This window comes from Thunnus maccoyii, chromosome 4 (genome assembly GCF_910596095.1).
Source record: "Thunnus maccoyii chromosome 4, fThuMac1.1, whole genome shotgun sequence".
Classification (NCBI taxonomy): domain Eukaryota; kingdom Metazoa; phylum Chordata; class Actinopteri; order Scombriformes; family Scombridae; genus Thunnus; species Thunnus maccoyii.
Window position 1 is genome coordinate 18,599,791 of NC_056536.1, and position 23,724 is coordinate 18,623,514.

General features: G+C 39.0%; 1 protein-coding gene and 1 long non-coding RNA gene across 8 annotated transcripts in view; one reads left to right on the top strand and one right to left on the bottom strand.

Moving 5' to 3' along the window:
- Window positions 1-23,724, top strand: part of camkvl (CaM kinase-like vesicle-associated, like) — a 41,562-nt gene that overhangs the window by 1,616 nt on the left and 16,222 nt on the right. The window contains exons 1-2 of one of the 3 annotated variants that reach the window (XM_042408607.1): window positions 3,461-3,476; window positions 3,877-3,929. The exons of 1 other annotated variant lie outside the window; for it this stretch is intronic. In XM_042408607.1, coding sequence (XP_042264541.1) covers window positions 3,905-3,929 — 25 coding nt within the window. In that variant the 5' untranslated portion in view covers window positions 3,461-3,476; window positions 3,877-3,904. Of the gene's footprint in view, window positions 1-3,460; window positions 3,477-3,876; window positions 3,930-23,724 lie in introns of those variants that run through there. One more of the 3 variants, XM_042408606.1, reaches the window with a different exon arrangement.
- On the bottom strand, window positions 9,062-13,982 carry LOC121895489. 5 transcript variants are annotated; one of them, XR_006095778.1, is made up of 5 exons: window positions 13,632-13,982; window positions 13,432-13,478; window positions 12,032-12,538; window positions 11,247-11,395; window positions 9,062-11,168 (listed from the first exon to the last, which is right to left on the bottom strand). It is a non-coding gene; the product is annotated as an uncharacterized LOC121895489 (long non-coding RNA). The 5 variants fall into 5 exon arrangements; XR_006095776.1 differs by having other exon boundaries at window positions 13,581-13,982; XR_006095779.1 differs by lacking the exon at window positions 13,632-13,982 and having other exon boundaries at window positions 9,062-10,779; window positions 13,432-13,574.

Genomic DNA, 23,724 nt, shown 5'->3' on the forward strand with positions numbered 1-23,724 from the left:
TCAGCCTCACAAATTGCACTGTCACATGATGATGTCAACCGGATCTGTGTGTTGCATGTACAGTTATATAGTCTATCTATCTATCTATCTATCTAGAAGTCTCTCTCTCCCCTCCCTCCTATGTAACCACTGTCCTTTAAGCCAACCTGTTAGCTGCAATATTTTTTTGTTTGAACTCATCTCTCGAGACCTCATTTAGAGTTTGTGGAAGGACTACAGCCTAAAGGACAAAAGGCTTTCAAATAATTTGTGTGCTTTTATCATTGTGTGCTGTACTGTTCGTGGCAAAGATCGGCTATCCTTGGATTTCACTAGACAAGCCAGATAACTGACAAGCCAACACACCACGCACATAATCAAACAAATTGGATTCAGTGATATGTGTGTGTTAAGGTGTGTGTGTGTGTGTGTGTGTTTGTGTTATGCTTGTGCTCAGGTTTGGTTTTTTTTATTTGAGAGTGAGAGATGCAGCTCAGGTTACAACCTGCATCTGCACAGTTAAGCCTGCTGCCTTTTAAAAGTCTGGGATTCATTTTGGAGATTTTCAGCTGACTGACCTATGATGTGCACTCGCTAATCAGAAACAATTTGAGGATGAAATATATCATCGGGATGATAACGGATGGAGGGATGGATTTGCAAATCATTTTAGAGCAAAATAATAGCTTGGACATAAGGTTTTTTTTTTAGATCCATGTGATTGATCATGTGTAGTTTTATGTAACACATAAATGTTATCGCTTTTGACCTGCTTTTACCTCCACCAAGTGTTTTAAGATTTGGTCACGTTTTGTTCAGTTGTGTGCTTGTCTAATTTTTGGCAGGATATCTGAAAAAAAGATTTCATTTATATTTGGTGGAAGGTTAAGCCAAGGGCCAAGGATTATTTTTGGTGCAGATCTGCTCCAGGTGTTGAACTACAAAATTTTTTGATTGGCATTTTTTGAACTTTTTTGCTATTTTGAACTATTGCACATGCATCACATGTTGGTCTATCACTGTGTGTATTTTCAGCAGATCAAAATACACATAAATTCATTTTCCACCATTTTTACTATTAAAATAATACATTAAGAGTCGCTTCTAATTAGTAATGCTGTTTTAATTGACCACCATTAGTTAGTCACCTGCCTTGCTTCACCTTTTACATGGATTTATTTACCATTCATTCAGTAAAAAGGAAAACAGCAACACTGTTTTATAGTCATATAATTAAAGATCTATAAGAACCTGATTTTTATGTTACCATTTCCATGGTTTGAACTCAATTAAATGGAAGAGTGAGTTTTGACTCACTATTTACAAGCCTCTCATCGTCACTGCTATTGATAGCCAAACAGTTTACGGAGGGTTGTGAATGTAGTAATTACAACATTGATCCAAGACAAATAGGTTTCAAGTAATGCCTTTATAATGGAAAAGCAGAGGACCATGAAAATGGAAGGGCCGGGTAATGCTCATGTTTACAGTAACATTGGTGGTATTGATTAGCCCACGTATTTCTCTGAGTTGACTCACCTCAGTCTGAGCTGAGAGGCTGAAGGAAAGTAAAATTAAATAGGAACTACTGAAATCAGACAATACAGAAAACCTGAACTATAGAAAAATCTGTATATTGTTTACTGATCAGATTGGTCAGTGCTGGAGCAAGAGAGCACAGCATATCTGGTCCAGTCCCAGCAAATAAAAGCCATTTTTACGGATTTATGATTCCATCAATAGGAAACTTACATAATACCAGGTTTGTGTAGACGCTGGTGCAATGCGGGCATCAATATCCCATTATAATGTAATGGAATGCCATAATAGCTGTTAACAGTGCATGTAATAAAAGCCCTCTGATTTTTGTGTGTTTGACTGTGATTGTTTTCCACTGAGATTCTTCTGCTGAGGCACAGAGAACAGAGCGCCAGGCTTTTCCGCATCTTGCAACCACCATGTCCACAACCACTGAGATTTTCCATCACAGCAGCCAGCTAGGTTACAGATGGTGGTTGTGGCAGATTAAGAGGTGCACCGATCCATCAACATGACTTTTCAAACCCTCCGTCTTATGTGACACAGTTTTCACTCCATGCCATCATATTTGTTGGTCAGTAATAATCCTTATGTGCCCCAGGAGCTTGGAGATAACTCTGTTGCTGTCAAGGATTTGGCAATGTTTGTGGCAAACACTGGCCTAGCTGTAAAAAAAAAAAAAAAAAAGGTGGAGAGGATGAACAAGCACACAAAACTAGTGGGTTAGACAGTGGAGCCGAGAGTAAAAAAATCCAATCAAAAATCACTCCTGCCTATTTTCGCACACATGCCACCTGTGTTACATAAGTATCAGCTTCAGGATAAACTGCACACACAGCATATGTTTGTTTTTTCCCTTAACTGAGTTTGGTGCCAGAGGTTTCTCATGTCCTGCCCTCCTTGCTCATTTTCTGCCTTGTTGCTCTCACACACTCCCATCTCATCTGCTCCCTGTCTCCTCCAGCTGAGCCCTCTGTCCCTTACTGAACCCCCACTGTGCTCTATCTATCTATCTATCTATCTATCTCGTGAACATTTTACTATTTTCATCAAAAAGGTTCTTTAGATAACATCTAGTAGTAGCTATATGAAACTACAGCAACATCGGCAAATGAGTTTTACATAAGAATATCAAGCGTAGTACACATTAGGTAACTAATTCAGTAATTCAGAGGTAAGACCTGCAGCTGCATATCTTAACAATATTTAATGTATTACACATTTCAACAATGCCCATCACATCTCCGAGTACAACTGACTCAGGTGAACTGACTCCTACCACTCAAGGTAGGAGTAAAAGCTAAAGTTAGCATGTCTCACATTCAACATCACATATGTATTTTGTTTCCCCTGGTGATATATTATTGTAGTGCATTATGAGAAAAGACAGTAACTTTACTTATTCATACTTTTTCATGAGATTGGCTTGTTTATGACATGTAGTTGTCACAATAATGCCATGCAAGACCAGCAATCCTGCTACAATTGTCTGGAAGTGTAATTTATAAAAAAAGGTATCCAGGTGTATGACATAGCCTAGAGATTTCTTTTAATTATCTATCATCTTAGAGACTCAAGTCATGATCTAAGACGTTAAAATGAAAACACCAGTTAGCGGTAAGAGGTACAATCAATAGGTACAATCAATAGATAGGAGGTACAATCAGCACATAACTGGGGAAGTTTCTGGAAGATACCACAGAATAGCTGACTATCATTATAGCCACGGCAGGCAGGAAGACTAATTCACTTATCTGAGGCAGCAGCATCACTTGCTGTTCCTTGCACTCAGCCACACCGTCAGCAATGAGACATTAGAGCTAGTGAGACGATACCGAGTATACAAGTTATAAGTGACGGAACTAGTAGCAGATAGTACTCACTGATAAGTCTCATGGATTATTAACTGAGAGGAACAACCAATGAACCAACTAATTAACAATACAGTTGAATACTGAGTAAGTGTTTCAGTATTGTAAGAATTTTTATATCTTACAGTTTGTAATTAATTGTAGGGCTATGTGGCGAGCTGCTAACCTGTTAACAGTAGGTAATTAACATAACTAATACAGTAGCTTATATGTCCAATGTTTTGTTTGACCTTTCCCCACTGCACAAAAGAGTAGCCATTGTATAGTTGTATTGTAACATTAGGTTATACAATATTGTATCGTACATTTACGCCAAACACTGTCCAGTAGTTGGACTTTCTAGCTAAGCAACAAAACCAAACATTTATAGTGGCAGTTATCCCAGATTGAGGTCACAGCCAAAATTTAATCAACTGATCCTTGTTCCAGGGATATGTTCACAAAATTTCAGCCAAATTCATTTGTAACTTTTTGAAATATTTTGCAGACACAGAGAGAAAGAGGGAAGAGAACACATGCACCAATCAACTTCACTGGCAAAGCAACTGGTAACGAAAGCACATGTTACTACACTAACACGCAGACAATTCAGCGGCTCTCTCTCTCTCTCACACACACACACACACACATACACACACTGTAAATTTGATTTTTCTACTTGTTCTGGTGCTGTGGGACAATAACTACCAGAGATAAGCTGTAGAGGAACCTCAAAACTTCAAACTCTGATTAAAGCAATGAATCAAATTCTACGTATGAGTTTGATACCTACAAGCAACATGTACACCAATACAACACAGCAAGGGAGGAATTAAACTCATGAAATCTTGGTTCTTCACATAAATACAACCACGGTTTACTGTGCCATAAAGTGAGCTGTGTTGTGATGCATTGTGTTACACACTCACAGCTCTTTGCACTAAGTAAGTAAGTAAGTTTCCAGTTATTTTTATGCAAACCAATGTTTTAGAGAGGGCGAACGGAGAAAGCAAATAGCAATGAAATCCTCACAATATTGCTTTCCTTCAACTTGAAAGGTTGTAGCACATGAAATAAATAACATAGCTTAAAGACTTTTATGGTTGTGTATTCAGACATACAGTATGTAGCTTCATTTTACATTCATGAAATCTGCCCATTTGTGTTGCGCTCACCCCAGCTGAACGTAACACATCTAATTTACCCTGAATTTCTTTTCAGCCTTTCAAAAGTTCACTTAAAATTACCTTGACAGCCGCATAAGAAAACAATTGATTGCTGACCTTTACTCAATGGTGTCTGTCTTCTGCTCTAAAACCTACCGAGGCGGCCACCGAGGCGGCCACCGAGGTGGCGCGGGATGTGGCTCAGGAAGTAGAAGGTCGGTGGTTCAACCCCCGACTCCTCCTGTCCCCATGTTGATTTGTCCTTGGGCAAAATACTGAACCCCAAATTGCTCCCGATGGTTGCGCCAGCACCCTGCGTGGTAGCTTGCCACCATCTGTGTTTGAATGGGTGAGTGAGCAACAGAAACATTGTAAAACGCTTTGGATAAAAGCACCATATAAATGCAGCCATTTACCACTTACCAAGTACAAAAGACAGGCGAGAGATTCTACCATAGCCAGGAGTTTGGAGGCAGCTTAATCGTACATATAAAAAGGTGTTTTTCTGCGCTTTGTCTTAGGATACTGAATAGCCAGGATTCTAGGCCTTGTAAATACATATGTAGGGAGAAACAATAAATTAGTAATGAATTATCCTTTCCCCATGGCTCTCTAGTGTTAGAGGAAAGAGAGAAAGGGAGAGATTGGAAGTGACAGAGAAACAGGGAGGGAATAGAAAGAAAAGATAGATTAGAGGGAAAAAAGAGCAATGGAGATAGAGAGAGAGAAAGAGTACTTCATTAAAGTGGCATTCATTACCAGAGCCTGTATATGCTGTCCTGACTGTCTCTTTGTCCTCATCTGTCATTTCTCCATCTTCTCTTCCTCTTTCTTTTTTTCCTTTTCCACTTAATGCTTCATCTCTTAGCCTTTCTTTCTCTCTGTCACCTTTCTCTTTCCTCTTGGCCCATCTCTCACTTCCCTGCGCCTCTGTCGTGTCATCTCTTCTTCTCCTCTCCTTATCTCTGTCATTAGACTGTTGTGTGAATGACTGCAGTGGCCTTTTGTAAGGGTGGAATTAGAAAAAGAGAGAGAGGAGACAGTGAAACCAGCCTGGTGTAATTTTCCTTCCTCCAAATAGCCCTCTGGAGGCCAAGTGGAGTACTCTAACATTCTCCACCTGGCCTAATTTCACATGATACGAGTCCACTCACCTGTTGGTCCAAAAATGAACAGAGCTAAACTCGGACCACTTGGCTGTCCTGGCTCACCGTTTCTTTGAGTTCAGCAAAAAAAAGTGCAGAAACTGGGCTAGAATCTGGGCCAGCATAGCTAGGACACAGATCAGAATCTGACGTAAAAGGTACAAAGGAAACCCGCTATACACATAATAACTGAGTGTAACCCTGCTTACTGTTGTAATGATGAAGATAAAAAAAAAATAGAAGGACACAGGAAATTATAGCTTAAGTATCAATGTTGTCATTATTGCAGTCACTTATTGCTTGCTTATTATATTTGTCATTAGGATTTATTATCTGCTCTGTCTGCATCAGCCCCAGCCATCACCCATTATGTAACACCCCAAGCTGTTGTAATGATGGATCCAACATGCCACTGCTTTATCAGTCCTTCAACTGTGGCTCCCCATCCGATCATAATGATGGCTGCCAAAGCCACCTCCCCTCATCTTCCCCTGAATACTGATACAGCTAAGGCAAGCTAAGGACAGCTGCAGCACAGCACTTTTTAATTGAAAACAATTATGGCCAGGACTTTTCACCAGAGGGAATGGTTAGTGTAGAGGGAGACAGATACAGGCAATTAAACATACTGGGAAAATAAGGTAGATTTAAAATGCTTTTTTCATTGCACCAGTGGGGAAGCAATAAGTGTCTCTACTTTCTCCACTTTGGTTGAATGCATAGATGGATTGGAGAGATTAATACATAATCTTTTGTGATGCTGCTTCAAGAAGCAAAGACAGAAATCAGGAAGTCTCTGGGCTGCAAAGAGTTCAGAAGCTGAAACTATCTGCCCACTGCATAGCAAAGAGAAGAGGAGATAGGGAGGAAGAAAAAGAGGTCAGAACTGATCCGGATTTATTGGCTCAGCTGGTCATAAAGGAGGCTTTATCCTCACATTGCATTATGCAAGCCAAGATCTCTGCAAGCTACAGGTGAAAGATGACTGCTCTGCAGACGCAGATTCTCTCAGTCTCTTTCTCATCTTCCTCCTCCCTCCCTTCCTCTCTGTATATTTCTCTTTCTCTCAGGATGGATGAGTTTAATACTGAGGTGGTTAGAAACAAAGGCTAGATTTCCTCACTGAGGTGCATCCTTTATTCTGTCTGACTCGAGGAATAAAAATCAAGCCTCACCTCCTCATCATCCTCTAAACCTGCCACATCTTTCCATACCCTTTGGCCTTTTCTTTACTTCTCCTCTCTCTTGTCCTTGCTCTCTTCTGCTCTCTCCCTCTCACTCTGCTCCATTACGCAGGCACCCTATTGATTGCTTGAATGCATCTGGCCATCTAAGGCACGTATAAAGTGAAAGGTATTGGTGCTAAAAAGATATGCTCACTCACTTTAAGCCAGATGCTCGTACACACAGTACCAGCCTAGCTGAGCCACCCCAGCCAGAAGAGAAAGTCGTTTCCGAAAATACCAAAATAGGGCTATTTGATGCAGCACTGGATAGCTCATTCCTGACAGACAAACTCATAAGTTTACAGTTTCATTGACGCCATGCATGGTTTGTGCTTTTATTAAAATGTCCATTTGTATTTAATATATACACAAGTACACAGTAATATGCACTAGTAGTTGAGTAATTGAATATAACAGCTAACACAAACATACATGCTTGATGGATAAGCCGCTCACAAAATTCAGAATCCTCAGAAATAGTGACAGGTGGTCTCTATGCTTGCCTTAGAAGAGATGTGGTACTGAGAAGTTGGGAAACAAGTGGCAGTGGGGGAGCAGGAGCATGTGGGGTTGGGGGAGATAACCATTCCAGTCTAAGTCATTGAGGAAAAAAAATAGCCAGAAAAGCAATAGCAAGACAGAAACGGCAAGAAAAGCAGCTAAATAAGAGAAAAGCTAGAGCATGCTCTGCCTTTGCTCTGACCTGGTTCCAGTTAATCCACCTACTTTACACGATGAACATTACCTCCACTCTGTATTTATAGAGCCTTTTGTGTGTTTGTGTGTGTAAGCCGGTGTGTGTATGAATGTGATTTTTTTTAAGTGTGTGTGGCCGTGACTGTAGAGTAAATGCAGTTAATGTTTGTCGTATAGGGACAGGGAGTCTGAGCACTGTTTGAGGAAAAAACAGACTCATGTTTAAACCCCTGTTTGTAACAGGCTTAAGGCTGAATGTTGAAGCACCATAAGATACAGTTCCTCTAATATCCCCTAAATACTGGCTCCAAAAATGCTCAAAATTGAAGTTAATTACATAGGAGTTATTCTAGCTAACCAAACATAGTAAGGTTTACAGAGTTATGCACATAGACGAATGTGAGCAGGGGTTGGTTAGAGACATTCGCATGGCTATTTTATACATGTATGTAATGTTTATATTTGTTTTCATCAAAATTTCAGACCAATACAGTCCAATATTCAATCTCCTTTAGGTCTGTTTTTGGTCTCTTCCAACTCCTGAGAAAAATATCTCTCTTGGCTCTTTAGCTGCTAAATGCTCGACTATGTTCACCAGCTAGCTAACTGTGTCTGTTTGCTGTTTGGTGCTGAGCAGGTAGTGTATAGTGGCTTTTCCACTGAAAACAGCTGCCTGCTGCTGCCAATAACACAGTGAGTGTGAACCAAAACAGCACTTTTGTCTCCCTGAGGAACAGGGCAAGAGAGAAGAAAATTTCCTCTTCAGGACCAAAAATCTTATTATTATTTGATAACCAGAGACAGCTTTCTTTTCTCCTAAAATGGTAACCCTGTTGAAAATTCTTCATGAGCATACCTCCAGCAAGCTCCACAGGTACACTGAATGCTATAAGGTGTGAGCAGTATACCCACACACTGTTTAAAAATAGAGAAGGCCCTGACAGTCCTACACGAAGCTTCACAGCAGAGACCTCTCTGTTGAAATGGTCTCCAGCCTTATGACTCTTATCCAAAACTTCAATCACTGCTCCTTTCTCCTCCTCTTCTCTGCTCCTCCTCCCTTCTCTTCCTCTCTTCTCTCTCTCCAGGGAGGGGATTTTGCTTCTACAAGTCTTCTATCACATTGAATATTTCACAAAAGCACTTTTTTCCTCCCAGCACACATACACAAACATACAAAAATGAAAAAGTTGAGAAAATTCGAAATTTCAAGGCAACTTCAATAGATTATTGAGTTTCGAGCCCATCTCAAACTCTTAAGTTTTGAGACAATTTTTCCAACTAATAATCTTTTGTTCAGATATTTGCTTTTCTTCTTGAAACTTGAAACTCAGAGTTTCTATAAAATTCTATATTTCCAGAATTGTTGAGTAAACTCATGAAAATAAATTAGGGTTATTAACTTAATATTTTAAATTGCAAAGAATGACAAAGAATGACAACACCAGTTTACAGCTCACTGTATACTTTACTATAACTGTAACATTTAAGAAATCATACAAGTCAGTTTTGACATTTTCAGACAGTATGAATGTTATATATTACCAAAAAGTACTCAACTTCTATTGTTTTTAACTATGAATGTACACAATTTTGGAAACAAATTGGCTGTTATGCTATAATACAGCCTCTTCATCCTCCTATTATTATGCTGTTCATCAAATGTGCTAATTTGTGGGATTCTGAAGGATCCAAATTACATTTTCAAATACACTGAAGGCCTATGGTAGTGATGAATCTGCATGAGATAGCTACCCATTATCTCAATTATATCTCATTACAGGATAATATTCCAATCTATTAAATCCTCTATACTTTCAAGTCAGAAAAGTACAGAGGAACCACATGTCAAAAACACTGGCATTATACATTAAGTGATACAACATAACATGGCTGTGTCAATTCCACAAAACAACCTACAATACCTATAAAATTGTGCGGTACACAACACGAGCCAAATGTTCTGGGTTAAAGTTCACAAACATTGCCAGTTAATGGCAGAACACTTGACAAACAGTCATCTTAGTCAAATTAATGCATATGTAAATTGACTTCTTTGCATCTACCATTAATCAAAGATTAATAGATATCTGCATATTTTGACGCCTGAGGTGTGTATAGTTTCCGATGTTAAAAATTAAACTAAAATTAAGTTAACTAAGACCCTTAGAAACCAATAATTGACTTAGAAGGAGCAACTCTACTCAGGACAATACACCTGACCAAGAAACCTGAAATAACTTCCCAGAGTTATGTAACAATGTGCAAAAAGTACTTTTGTAACAAAGTAGTGCTGTACAGCATGAAAAACAGTGGACTTCAGTGGTATCACAATATAGTGCAAAGAGTATGCCAAGAAAGTGAAGTTCACAATCCAACAAATTAGAATGCTAGAGGATGCATTACACTTAAGGGGAATGTCACCCATTTTAAGAATCCACATGTTATTCCTGTGCCCCAGGACAGTTGTCAGTATTTCTGAATGTGCATCACTCTCCCCTAAAGCTAGAAATCAGAGACAACCCTTCAATTGGTGTTGTCACTGGGATGAAAAATCTGGGGCTGCTCCATAGACAGAAAGTGGGTCTGTAACTTTATGAGGTCATAAAATGTTTGTGTGAGCACTTACACCCAAATGAGGTTTTTATTTTGGTTCAGACCTTCTAGCAGTGCTAAAATATAAAACCTCATTTGGGTGTAACATTTAAAATACGACAACTGTCCTGGGGCACAGGTTGAACTTATGTGAATTCTTAAAATGGTGGCATATGGCCCAAAGCAACTTAACACAATAGACCTTCTGTGCAATTACATGGTGTATCAATGTTCAAGGAATACAGCAGATCAAAAAGACAGGTCTGCAAGATCTTGTAAGACAATGGCTTCTTATCACAAAACAACAGTACTTTTACCATTGAGGAGTCACATGTGAAGGTGCTCAACTGTTCCGTGATGCAGCCTCTGACCAAATCTCTCCTTCAACATGTCAGTCTTTACCAGACTTAGAGTAAGAGCTTGGTTTTGAGTCTCCTGACGCACTGTGTGCAATTGGTGGAAAGTTCCATGAAGATGGTCTCAGTCAAGTCAAAGGTGTACTTAGATTCTTTGGGGAAGTCTATGTTCAAGGCATAGAGCAGGCCAAACAGGCAGGCAAAGGCAATGGGGAGGTCTGGGAGATCTGTGAGGACAATGACTTCTTTCAACACAACAGCAGAGAGGTAGGGGCAACGTGATCTTTGAGGACAGTGAGAATACCAATCTTGACTCCTCTGGTCTGTCTATCATCTGGATCGGTTTCATGATGAAAACATGGAAGTGGTGTGATATTTTAAGAGAATATCTAAAGATGTTGGGCTACACCCCAAAATCTAAAAATGTTGAGCCTCCTATTGTACTCGCTGGCTTGAAAAGCTTCTCTGAATCCTCATGAACAAACCAAGACCAAACCAACCTTCTAGGGATGTGCTCTTTCAGTGTACTGCAATGTCAGATGTCACAAAAACAAAAGAAAACAGTAGTCCATTGATTAGAGTAGTGAACACTATGTTTTCACTTGATGGTAGTCCCCTTCAAGAGCAAAAAGAAAGACTGGAGGTGTAAATTCCAATGATAAATATTTTAAATAATCTAAGGTGATCAGTCTACCTGTTCATCAAGCTTGTCCTGAGGGTTTTCCATCTCTTGACCAAAGGCACCCTTCCTGGCATGGTGCAGTTTCAGGAAAGTACTCGTCTAAGGCCACTCTGAAAGTCTCCTATAGCTCCTTGGTGGTGACACAGTAGAACAGCAGAAATCTGTTAAACACAAAAGCAGTAACACATTTAAGTATTAAAACAGGGACTTTTGGTGATTATTACTGTTGAGTGAGTTTGCATTTTCGGCTATATATGCAAACTCACTAAATGGTAATAATCACTGAATGTGCACTATACATATACATTCAAATGGAAAAATCCACCCATAAACAGAGTTCACATGTTTATCCAATGATCTTAAGACAGTTCAGTCTAGATAAGTGAACATGAAAAAGTCACTGCTAACAAGAAATGTAAACTAAACAATTTTTATGGGTCCTGTCATACAGATATTCAGTTGGTTTAATTACAGGAAAGTGCTCTTTGAAATATAAATTCCTCCTGTCATCAGTGCACAATGAACCCTTTGCTTCAGTAGTTAAAATTAGAGGATTTGCTTTGAATATTGCTTCATTAATTTCCTGAGCAATACTATCGCCTATTTCAATATTATGTTTCCTTAGCACCTCTTTGATTCTTTGAAGAGAATGAAGTGCAGAATATCATGAAATTCTTCAACTATTCTCTGGATTGCACTTTTAGAAACATTTAACACTGTTTGCATACACAGAAAAAGAGATGGAAGTGTGTGTTCCAGTGTCTCAACATCTACATCCTCTATATACTCTGCCCTACCATTTTCATGACTCTTGTGTTAGACCACTATGTGATGAAGTCTATGCCTCAAGGTAGGCATCAAATGGTTGGTCAATGGCATGAGGGTCATTTTCAGAGTTTCCTCTTTTTGTTTGAATCTCCTTTAGAGTATGATTTTTGTGCTTTCTACTTCTGTTACAGCTGAAGCTTTTAAGATTGTTGGTTTTAAATTCACACTTTACAAAGGGGCAATGCACAGTCTCTCGATTTTTTAGATGATGTCCAAGATGAGTTAAGAACTTGCGTTCATTACATATATCTCTGAATTCACATAATTAACAAAAACATGTGACTCCTCTTGCCATTTGACATTCCTGCTGTGTGATCTGGGAAGGTGTGATTTCAGTGTGCCAGGTATTTTGAAGGTACATGCACAGTCAATGTGGACACAGGGCCAGTGTGCTCCTCTTCCATGCTGTAGTCGATGGTGCCTCAGAAGAACTGTTTGATTGGAGCCAACAAATTTGCAGAACATGCATATATTAACTGGAATGAAAATGAACAAGAGGCAAACACATTAGTTGGTTCATATTTAGATCAGAACAAACATGAAAAAGCAATACATAATTTCAGCTAATACTACAATAAAAGAATTCATCAGGAAGAGATATAAAGGCAATACTTTTCCACTCAGATTTCTAACCACTAAGCTTAAATTTGTTTGGGTCTCTATGGCCATTCCTTGACTTCACTTTTACAATTTGGTAGGGGCTTAGCCAAGCACTGTTAGAGCTAGGGGCAAAACAGTACCTTATGTGTCAATTGACTGAATAAAAATGAATTACTGACTAGTTCATCAGCATTAACCAACAACCATAGAGTGTAAAAAAATACAACATAATGCTAATCATTTTACTTTTGAACAGTTATATATTATTATTACATACCGGACTGTATTGAATTGCATTACGTTTCACTTCATGTTCAGTTTCTACCATATTTAGACACACAAACAGATTGGTTTGATAGAGAAGCTAACCAGTTAGTCAACGTCACTCATCTTGGCCTACCTAGCCATGCACAGTGCTAAGCTAATGTCACATTGTTAGCTGTAATGGTAAACAAAGAATCCTTAGATGCAAACCAGCAGCTAACTTTAGCCAGCAACAAAGTGGGCAAATAATTCATATGGTTCTCAATTAATTAAACAGACACACTGTACAGAGCAGGGAACTTAAAATGTGTCCCCACGTCATTGGGGTGTAAATAACAAAATTACAAACCGCTAGCTAATTTAGCAATAATGTGAATCTCTGAATTCCGCAAAATTACGTAAAAATTTTAACCCTGTAATAACATGCCTCATTAAGCACAAATGTGAATTACATCTAGAGCAAAAACAGCATCTCTAAAACTATTTCTATTAAAAAAATACTCACCTTTAGGTAGGCTAATTCATTTCCCACAAGGGGATGCCCAAGGAAAGCTAAGTGGGGGGGAAACCAAAAAACTCAATACAGTTAGTTCAAGCAAAAAATTGATATAGTTGACATGGTCAATTAATTATTTTTGTTTACTCAAAAATTACATTAAGGCCAGCATTTTCAAGTTCTCATTTTTACAGTGTGCACACACATACACAGCTGTCTTTCTCATGGAAGTGTTCTCTCTTTCATTCCCCCACACTCTTTAAATCTGTCATCTACTGTGCTTCACGGTCTTGCACTCTTCCTTTTTCTTGTCATCTTCATCTCAATCTTATTTTCTCCTCTGAATGTTCCTCTTTGACTGGCACCATAGCTCATTCTTCATAGCTCTTCACTTTGCTCTCTCCTTCTCACTCTTCGCTCTCATCCTAAACTGAACCTCTTTGTTCCTTCCTCTCTCACTTTAACACGCTCATTTTCTTACATCCCTCCTTTTATGACTATTCCAGGAATGCAGTTGAATATGAAGGATTTAGTACTTTGTAATCAATACACTCTAGCCTCTGTGCTGTCCTCCTGCTTCATGTATTTATAATGATAGCCTATACTGACAAAACAGAGAATAATTGGCTGCGTGGTCAGTTCAGCTATATTGCTGTAAATTAGTTGTAATATGGTTAATTTCCCTGGTCATTAAGGTTGACTGAAAGGTCTTACAGCTGTTATTGTACACTGTTCAAGTATCGACTGCACAGATTGCCACTGTAGGAAACTGCAGTCCACTGAAGTGTATATCATCATGTTCTCTCAGCCAGTATAACTTTTCATATAGGTACATTCCTAATGTTAATTGAGTCAGTGCATCAGTGAAGGAATCTTTCCCCATGAATTATGTATGCAGTATGCAAGATAAGTCTATAGTCTATTTTATAGCCTTAGTATTTGAGTGTGTGGAGTTTTAATAATATGCTTTTCGTCTTGAAAATTAGATTCTTCATTTTATCATCATCATTGTTAGTCAAAGCTTGCTTACTGCTTATGCAGTATCTCTGGGGCTCTAATCCAGCTGCAGAGCAAAATCTCTTCTCAAATTTCTCCCAAAGCATTTAAAAGGCATCTCATACAGAAAACACGTGTCAAGCTGACCACAGTGACTGAACCCCTCTTCTCCTTCCCATTCATTGTCTTCCTCATATTGTGATGACATGCGTATACGTCAAACGTTTGATATTGGGAATACAATGGAGACATTTGAAACAAAGTCCCATTAGAGGACCTGGTTAATATTTCATACACAGCTAGATGCTACACAAAACAGCCCAGAATATACTGGTGCCTGCAGTAGCCTCAGGCTAACTATCACCAGAGTCTGCACTCACCGTGAACCTCCTGAACATGTAAGGCTGAAAGAGGACTGTGAAATTCTAATGTCAGACACAGTTGTTGTTTTTTTCTCCCTTTTTGCTTATTTTAGAGTAATCACAGATGCACAAAAAACCTGCAGTATACCCATCAATAAGCAATAATACCTTTGTTTTTGTTTTTTTAAAGCAGAATAGTGTAAAGCCTATCATATCTACAAATGTAGGATAACCTGCATTAACATTGAAATCTTTAGATAAAATCATTTCAATACTTCATGCAAATAGATTTTAGAGATACAAAATCAGCAGAATATTTATTATGTCTTGTGGAACCCTAAACAAAGAGAACCTATGGCCACAAGTTGAATCTAACTAACTAAGAAATATGATGAGTATGAGTATACAGTAAAAACAGGGTTTAAAAATATTGATAAATGGCATGCAAGCTGTTTTTTTCCAAAAGGTGTTAATATTGTATACGCTCTTATTTACAAAATAAGTATGTTAATATATTGTTACCTATATCATTGTGAAATCAGGCCCAAAATAGTTTTGTTATCAGTTCAACACAATGTTCAAAAGCTGTAATATCATTTTGTAAGTCCTCTCACCATGGATTGACATTAAACTCGTCACACGTCTTGCATTACTTTCAGCAACAGATGGAATCTGACCACCTCTCTCTGGATGAAGGGTTTGGAGACTGGAATCATGGGGAGCAGCCATGAGTGAACCAATAGAGCAAAACGGTGGTTAGAAAGTAATTTTCTGACCTGTGTTTGCTTGTGTGTGTGTGTATGTGTGTGCGGGGAGGCACCATCTGTGTGCGATTACGTGTGTATGCTGACATGCCCAAACTGGATCATGCCAACAGCCGTTATTCCATCATTCTCTCCTTCCTTACAGCTCCTTCTCTCTGTCTCTCTCTCTCTTTTCTGTCTGTCATCTTTTTTGTCCCTTCTCTTAACCTTCCCTCTCTCTGTCTCTCCCACTCTAAGTTCCCCATGAGACCAAATGACCTAATTTACTTCTTAAGACTTGTGCTTGAGCAGACTTTTTCTCATCAAAGACACAAACACACATACATTCAGAGGTACTGGTGCACCGTGCAGAAGTAGTAAGATTTTAGGCATCAATGTGCATATTATGAATTAAGTGATATCTGTAATATACTCCAATTTAACAAAAGTGTGGTGTTTGCTGAGGCTCTTTCTGCTTGACACTCGGTAGTCTCTGTGCAGAAACAGATGTTCCAGCATACACAGTAATTAGATATGACTACTACTTTCAGCATTTCTATATGTGCATGTGTGTATGATGGTACAGCTGTGTCCTTGTTCCCTGTGATGTTTCCCTTTTTTAGAGTGGAAGTGTGTATGTGTGCGCGTGCGTGCACGTGTGTGTGTGTTTGAGGCAGAAGCCTTCAGGATTCTGGTCACTGCAGATGTGACATGGTAAAAAACAGAAAAAAAAACAAAAAAAAAACACTTCCCACAAACTGACAGAGCAGTGCAGGAAGAATATGATGAACAGCCAAGTTATGCTGATAGAAAAAAACCATCAGAATTGTGTCAGAGGTTGCCCCAGGTTAAACAGACTAAACTTTGAATTGAATTATCAGTCAGCCTTGTAGGGATGTGCATCTCCGTCACTGAGGCAGATGTGATTACGTATCTCGGTGCATTGTCAACGATCCGATACATTAAAGATACACATGAAGCAACTACCAATGTGATACAATACAATTCACCCGTATTGCGATGCAGTGTGATTAGATTCAACACAATGTGATTCAATGCAATGCAAAAGAATGATGCTATGCAATTCAATATGGTATACAGAGAGTTTGATTTTATTTCTTAAGCATACAGCAAATCATAAATTAACTAAAAAAGTGCCATTTTTACTTTACATACTTTGTGGCGGTACTGATCCTCCAGACCACAGCTGATCAGAAAGTAGCCTGAGAACCAGCTCCCAGCCACAAAAAAAAGAAAGAAAAACAAATAATAGTCACTTGGAGAAACCACCTCAAGGTTCTGTACATAGGGAAACGTCCCCTTAATAAACAAATGCCTCTTCAACAATAATGAAAAAAATGCCTATTCGATAATTATAATGAAAAAATGTCTCTTTGATATGTATAATAAACAAAAAATAAAGCCTGCAGGCTATCGTGAGGCAAGCACAACCCCTTGCACGAATAGCACTAAGATCAACTCAGTGCAGGTAACTTGGTTGAAAGGATTATTTTTTAGTATTCCCTCAAAAGGTACCCTCAAACCAGAAAGAAGACTCAAAAGGGCCTGAACAGACCAGAGTTTCTGTCTGACAGTCTCTACAAAAGAGGTGTACAACCAGTTGCAGAAAGAACAGAGTGACCTGGGTATGCAGTTTCTCTCCTCTCTTAAACCTCAGAAAAAAAGGTGTTGCCACACCCTGATTGGCCAAGAGAGGAATGAACTCAGCTGCCCCTCAATTACTATTTGGGAACAAGTCCCTACACCCTGCACAACAGGTGACCTGAATACCCCTCCAATCAACCCAGAGGGATTTCCACATACAATACGAATTTGGAACAGGGAAATGATAGCAAGTCCCACGAATGGGTGAATCCTACAACTTGTTTCTCCAGTACTGCAACTCAGTAAACATCTCCTTTATGCTGTTTCTTTTTGACCTCTAAAAAACACTTGGACCTTTCACAAACAGGCCTTTTCATAAATCCTTTGTAGCGTAGTGTTCCCTGTCTCCAGTTAACATGCATATGCTCTGCAACCCAAACAATTACTGTCAAAATAGTTTAATGATCCACTTACTCCAACGTGCAGAACAATAGTTCTAGAGCACAAGTTCCACTCAGAACGTTCTGGCAGCGCACCACTTAGCTGTAGCCTGCTAATGCGCTTGAGAGACAGTTTAGAGAGGAGGAATCAATCTAAATATCAAATTATTGATCACATTTCTAAATAATTAAGGCATAGGGCCTCTACTAATAATTATATATAAATAAATCAGATTTTGCTGATGCAAAGATGTTAGAAACGATGCATCATGAGTTCATCCCAAATTGTATCCACTTTTTTAATCTGGGCAATTACATAAGGAACGTTTATGCCGGTGCACCGATGCAAATTGGACTCAATCCGGAGGGTATTCATTTCTTGTGTATGGGTCTCCAAAGGTGAATCAGTGACTGTTTTCAGGCATTCGATGAGAACATATTAAGCCAAATACTGTATGCTATTCTAATTTGTTATTCATTTAGGCAGGTCAGTTGAAAACAACGGAGAGAGTCAAAATTTGGACTTTTTTTTTTTTAGAAAAGTGGTTACTGAAATGAAGGTACACTCACATCTACATTCACAGGCACATGCTGTGCAACAGGTAGGGATGAAAAATACGGAGTACCAAAGCACCTGACAATCTGTGCTGTGCCTTATAACTGAGGAAACAGACTCACCAGGATGCAGCTCTCCTCGTGTCTGTTTTTTTCTTTTGTGACAGTCGTTGGAGCGGTTCAGGCTCACGACACATTGCCTGCTGAGCTTTAGAGGTGTGCTTCAATACAGTCAATAAGGATCACTCATTACCTGTATGTGAGAGACAGGTATATGTTGAAAGACATACAGGAATAAACAGTGTCAGGTACATTTATTTAGAGCTGAGTTTCTGTCAGATAACTTTCATTTGACTGAAACTGATTACCAGTGAAATATAGAATTGATTTTAAGATAATTTTTTTTGTTTTTAAAGCTCTGAATGGTTTGGCACCAGCCTACATTTCTGATCTCAGTCCATTTTCTACTTCTAGACCCAAGATCCACTGATCAGTTACTTTTCTCTGTTCCACATTGTCGTTCCACAACATGAGGGAAGCGAAGGAATGATAAGAGTGTGGCGATGGCAGTTTTCCTTGCAACGATTAGATGAACATGCCGGCTGGGGAGAAACAGTGCTAGAAGGTTGTATGATGGATTGTTGGGAACTGTGAAAGCTTGTGTCTGTGTGTCAGATTGTGTGTGCATCTGTATGCATCTCTCACTGTTTCACTCTGTCCTCTACTTTGCTTATGTGTGCGTGTATTCGTGTGTTTGCATGCAAACTGAGGTGTGGATTGAGCCTCTCAATTGAAGTCTGGGTTTTTGGAGAGGCACTCTGCGCAGCATGTCTAAAGGCCATGTTTGGCCACAAAAGGAATGAATTAATGCAGTCGTGATCAATGGAGATACACATCCACGCATTCATGTGCACACACACACCAATGGATGCTGGCAGGGAAGGTTTTACAGATTAATTTATTCTCCCAAGAGGGCAACCCTAACATTGAGACCAGTGGCTAAGCACATGTACATGTGCATTTATATGTGTGCAAGTGTGTGAGTAGTGTGAGTGTTTGTGTAGGTGGATCGTGGGAAGGTGCATTAGTGGGTTTGTATGTGTTTGATAGAGAGAGTGTGTTAACAGAGGTGTGTGTGTGTCAGAGAGAGAGAGAAGAGAGAGAGTGTTCTCTCCATGTAAGTACCTCTCGATCATCCAACAGTGCATTAAGTGTAACAAAAAGTGCCCCCTTACACACACACACACACACACAAATTAAGTTGGTTGGTCAAAGTAGCATCAGCTCATGGCCCCGAGGGATGTTGAATTTAAGTCACTGATACATTGTGTGTTTCTGTAGTATGTGTACGCGTGTTTGTGCACTCACACTGGACTCTTCAACCCTGTGCTGCAGATTTCTCAGGAGGAAACCACTTGACAGAGGATGTAGTTCTTTCCCACTAACCCCCCAGTTACAAACATACATGCATAATACACACACACACTGACAGGTAGGCACAGTCGTTGGCTTTCCATATTTCCTCCTCTGAGTGTCAGAAGCTTCCTCTGAATGTTTTACAGTGATCTCAAACTTCTGAAACATTTCTTCCTTCTCTCTGTCCTTTTGTCTAATCTTTCATGTCTGCTGAGAGCATTTATGTTGCACTCTGTGAGGTGTGCGTGTGTTGGAGCCGACAGGAGCAGTTTAATTCAGTGGTTATATGTTTGTCACGTGAGCCATGTGCGACATGGTCGTGTCTGCCTGGCATGGCAATTTTTTCTGCACCACAAACGCTTCGCATGAAGTCTATTTTATCTCAACCTGCATGCATGAGTGAAGCATGAAATATTGTTTTTTGTATAAATACAGTAATGAGATATAAGAAATAGCAACATTATTTTCCTCACAGACATCAGGATGCATTGTGATATAGTAATAAGAATAAAGAGAAAATATCTGTATAGTACTGTATATCATAGTTGGGATTCTGATTGTTTCTTCTTTGTCTTATGTTTGCTAATTTGCTACAACTGCAAACTGAATGTAACAACACACACAGTATATAATGCATATGTAACTTGGCACATGGCTCAAGCCATTTCCACACTAATGCAGACAAAAAAATGAAAATTCCTCTAAACCTTTTATTATCCACACCCAAACACCAAAATAATAGAAGGTTGTGCAAATTTAATCTTGGTCTCAGCAAAGTTAAGCTCCATTCTGTCTCTCTGACTCCAAGTTATTTTGTGTGTCAATATGAACACACCATATGAATGTTCTCAGTGACACATTTCTGATTTCAGATGGCTGCACAAGTGCAAAACATTGATTTGCGGTTGTCCAATATAATGGTAATTCATGGGTTGTTGCCTTCCTCCAGATCCTTGATCAATCACTCATTTTTATTTGTACAGTTAGTTGTTTTACAGCAGAAACTGATATACTGACTGACTAAGAGATCACAGAGAAAACTGGAGGCAACAGCAGGTTGGCTCTTAATACTTCTTGTAAGCAGACTTACTGTGGCTGTGTTGATGTAAGGTTGACAAACTGACAATTACACATCAGCATTTTCGAAAAGCTCTCTTTCCCCATCCATCCAAGGTCGACAATTTCAAATCAACAAAACTCACATGGGAGAGCATTATAGGAAATCTTCCAGGGATAGAAAATGTCAGCTTAGTGGGGACCGAAGGCCAAAATCAAGAGAAGAATTTGTGTTTTCAGTTTAATCCACATTATTGTGAACGTTGTCAAAAGAAAGTACAAAAAAAACCCAACAAACAAATAGCTGGCTGCTGCCAGAGGCAACACAGATCCAGCCCTCAGTGAGTTGTAGACATTCAGGGTAAGATCATTTAGCACATGCTTACAAACAATGGAGCGTATTGATTGTTAATTTGATTAAAGTCACTGTTGAACACTGGCAGTATTTACCGTATGTCCTTGCTCCTCGCAGAAGCACAAAATCCCCTGAAGGCACATGTGCACATAGCTCAGAAATTATTAGATTGGTTCATTTTCAGGACATGGACACAATAAATGTAACACTCCCTTTGGATGGATACTCCCTTTCTGAAGCTTGCAGTATAATATTAAATTTGAGAACAAAATATTAGGTACAACTTATATAACACATCTTAGTGATATCCTGTACCCATATGGGTGAGACAACCCATAACCCGTTCAATATAATGCAGTCCAGTTCAACAGAATAGCAAACCATGGCCTCAAAATTACCAGAGTTAAATCAATACCTCTCTTGCACAGTCTGAAGACAACTCTGTCTCCTAGAAAGTACCTTTATATACAGCATTTCTAATTCACAGCAGAAAAATGTAATGCCACATTTTGCATCTGCTGAGTCTTAAAATATTTGTACGGCATGTATCTGCAAAATGTTTGACAACATATTTTATTTGTTTTCCTCTATGATATTGGCTCTTGCAATATACAATATACAGTATATATCTGCTCATCGCAACTAAAGCATGATACATTTATTCTGTGGTTATGTTTAGGTACTCAAAGCACTTGGTTAAAGTGAGAGAAAACTCTTCGTGTTGTTCAAATATTGAAAAAGGCAGATGAGAGGAGACGAGTTTACTTTAATAACATTTAACCAAAAACATGATTTTAACCTAACCTTAACTGAAGTGCTTTTGTTGCCTAAACCTAACCACATGCAGGACTAGATGCAACAGAGTTGCAACAGTTAGTTGATTAATTGATTAGTCGATTGACAGAAAAGTAATCTGTTACTATTTTGATAATCAAATAATCATTTTAGTCATTTTTTGATCAAAAATGCCAAATATTTGCCTGTTTCAGCTTCTCAAATGTGAGATGTGTGTGCATCTAAGAAATTATAACATTTTTCACTATTTTCTGATGTTTTATAGACAAAATGATTAATCTGTAAAATAATCAGCAAATTAGTCAATAATGAAAATCATCATTAGTCTCTGTTGTCAAAGTCATGCGTATTGTATGCCTACCGTCTACCCCGACCACCTCCCCCCTATATATGGAATTGTGATCAGTTGAAAGCCATAAAATGCTTGTTTTTAATTTATAATTTCATTTTTTGATTTATGTAAATAAATAAAACTGCTGATTTGGGTCATTACAGGAAGTAAATCTCCATCCCCCAGTTCTCCCATCTGAACTCCTCATGTTAAAAACAAACCATTACAGGATAAGTAACTGGGAAGGTATGTGGGACCTTGTAAACAGATTACTTTGGAAACACGGAAACAGCAGAAAACCACATGACGAGGTGAGTGACAGGAAGAGAGAGAGCTGGGAAGAGCATCGGGCTCACGCTTTTGTTCATAAATATTTTTACAGTTTGTCTCTTATGAGAAAGAAATGCTCTAAACGTGTAAATGCACCTCCATGCTTTATGCAATAGATTTGTATAATATATTCATGATTGCCTTCCTTTTCTCCTCGCTTATGATCCCTAACTCACCTCCCTATCAGTCTGTCTCTCTCTTGCTGGATATCACGTGGAGCTCTGATTTTCTATTTTGATTTTATGCCCAAGTTAGAGAGGAAGCACTCACTCCTGTCTTAGTCAGTGATTTTATACATAATGAGAATTTATCAACACAGTCTTACATTTAGTCAAAAAGGTACTCACTCACATATATACACACACTATCCATCATTCAGTCTGTGTTGTATACATACACCGTGTCTGTGTGTGTGTGTGTGTGTGTGTGTGTTTGTGCCTCCGGGTCTTGCCTCAGGCTGATGTCAGAAAGAGCATACCTGTCAGCCAGATATTGCATCATTCTACATAAGCTGCAGACACACAAGCACACACACACTTTTATCAAGTTAAAAAAAAAAACAACTACTCAATGGCCCTCCTCCCTGAGGACGCACTTACTGTGCAAGACCTGCACAGATCCACTTTCCTAATGAGGGGACAGGAAACAGAGGACAGAGAGGGAAGAGAATAAAAGGTGAGGAAGGAGGTATTTCTGACAGAGTGGTGTGAGATTTAGAAACAGATAAATCAAATCATTTAGAATATGGCAATATATTCATGTGCTGCATGTGTGTGGGGAGTGTGACTGTGTGTTTGTGTGGAACTACAAGAATTTGGTGGGTTTTATATGTCATTTGGAAATGGGTTTCTTCCTCCTTCTCTCCCTGGGCACATGTGATGAATTTTCATTACAGAGTTTCCTTATTAAGCCTGTTTCTGGCAGTGTGTCTGCCTTGCAGTCACATACACACACACACACACACACACACACACACACACACACACACATACACATACACACATTCACTGTCTCTCGCCTTTACGCGCACAAATACACTGCACGCACGCACAGGCCTCAGATGAGAGCCGCTCTGTGAGCAATAAGGGAATTAGTGTTTATAACAAGCTCGGATAAGACCCCATACTGGGAACTCAGAGGGAGAAGTATACGTAATGGGCCTTGATGCACCAAAACACACACAAACTAGTCGTTATGTGTTATCCACACATGATGCATAACTCATAATCCTGTAAGTTTTGTGTGTGTGTATCTGTGTATTTAAAATTATAATCCATTCCCTCTCTTTCTCACTCTCGTATCCTCTATTATACTTGAT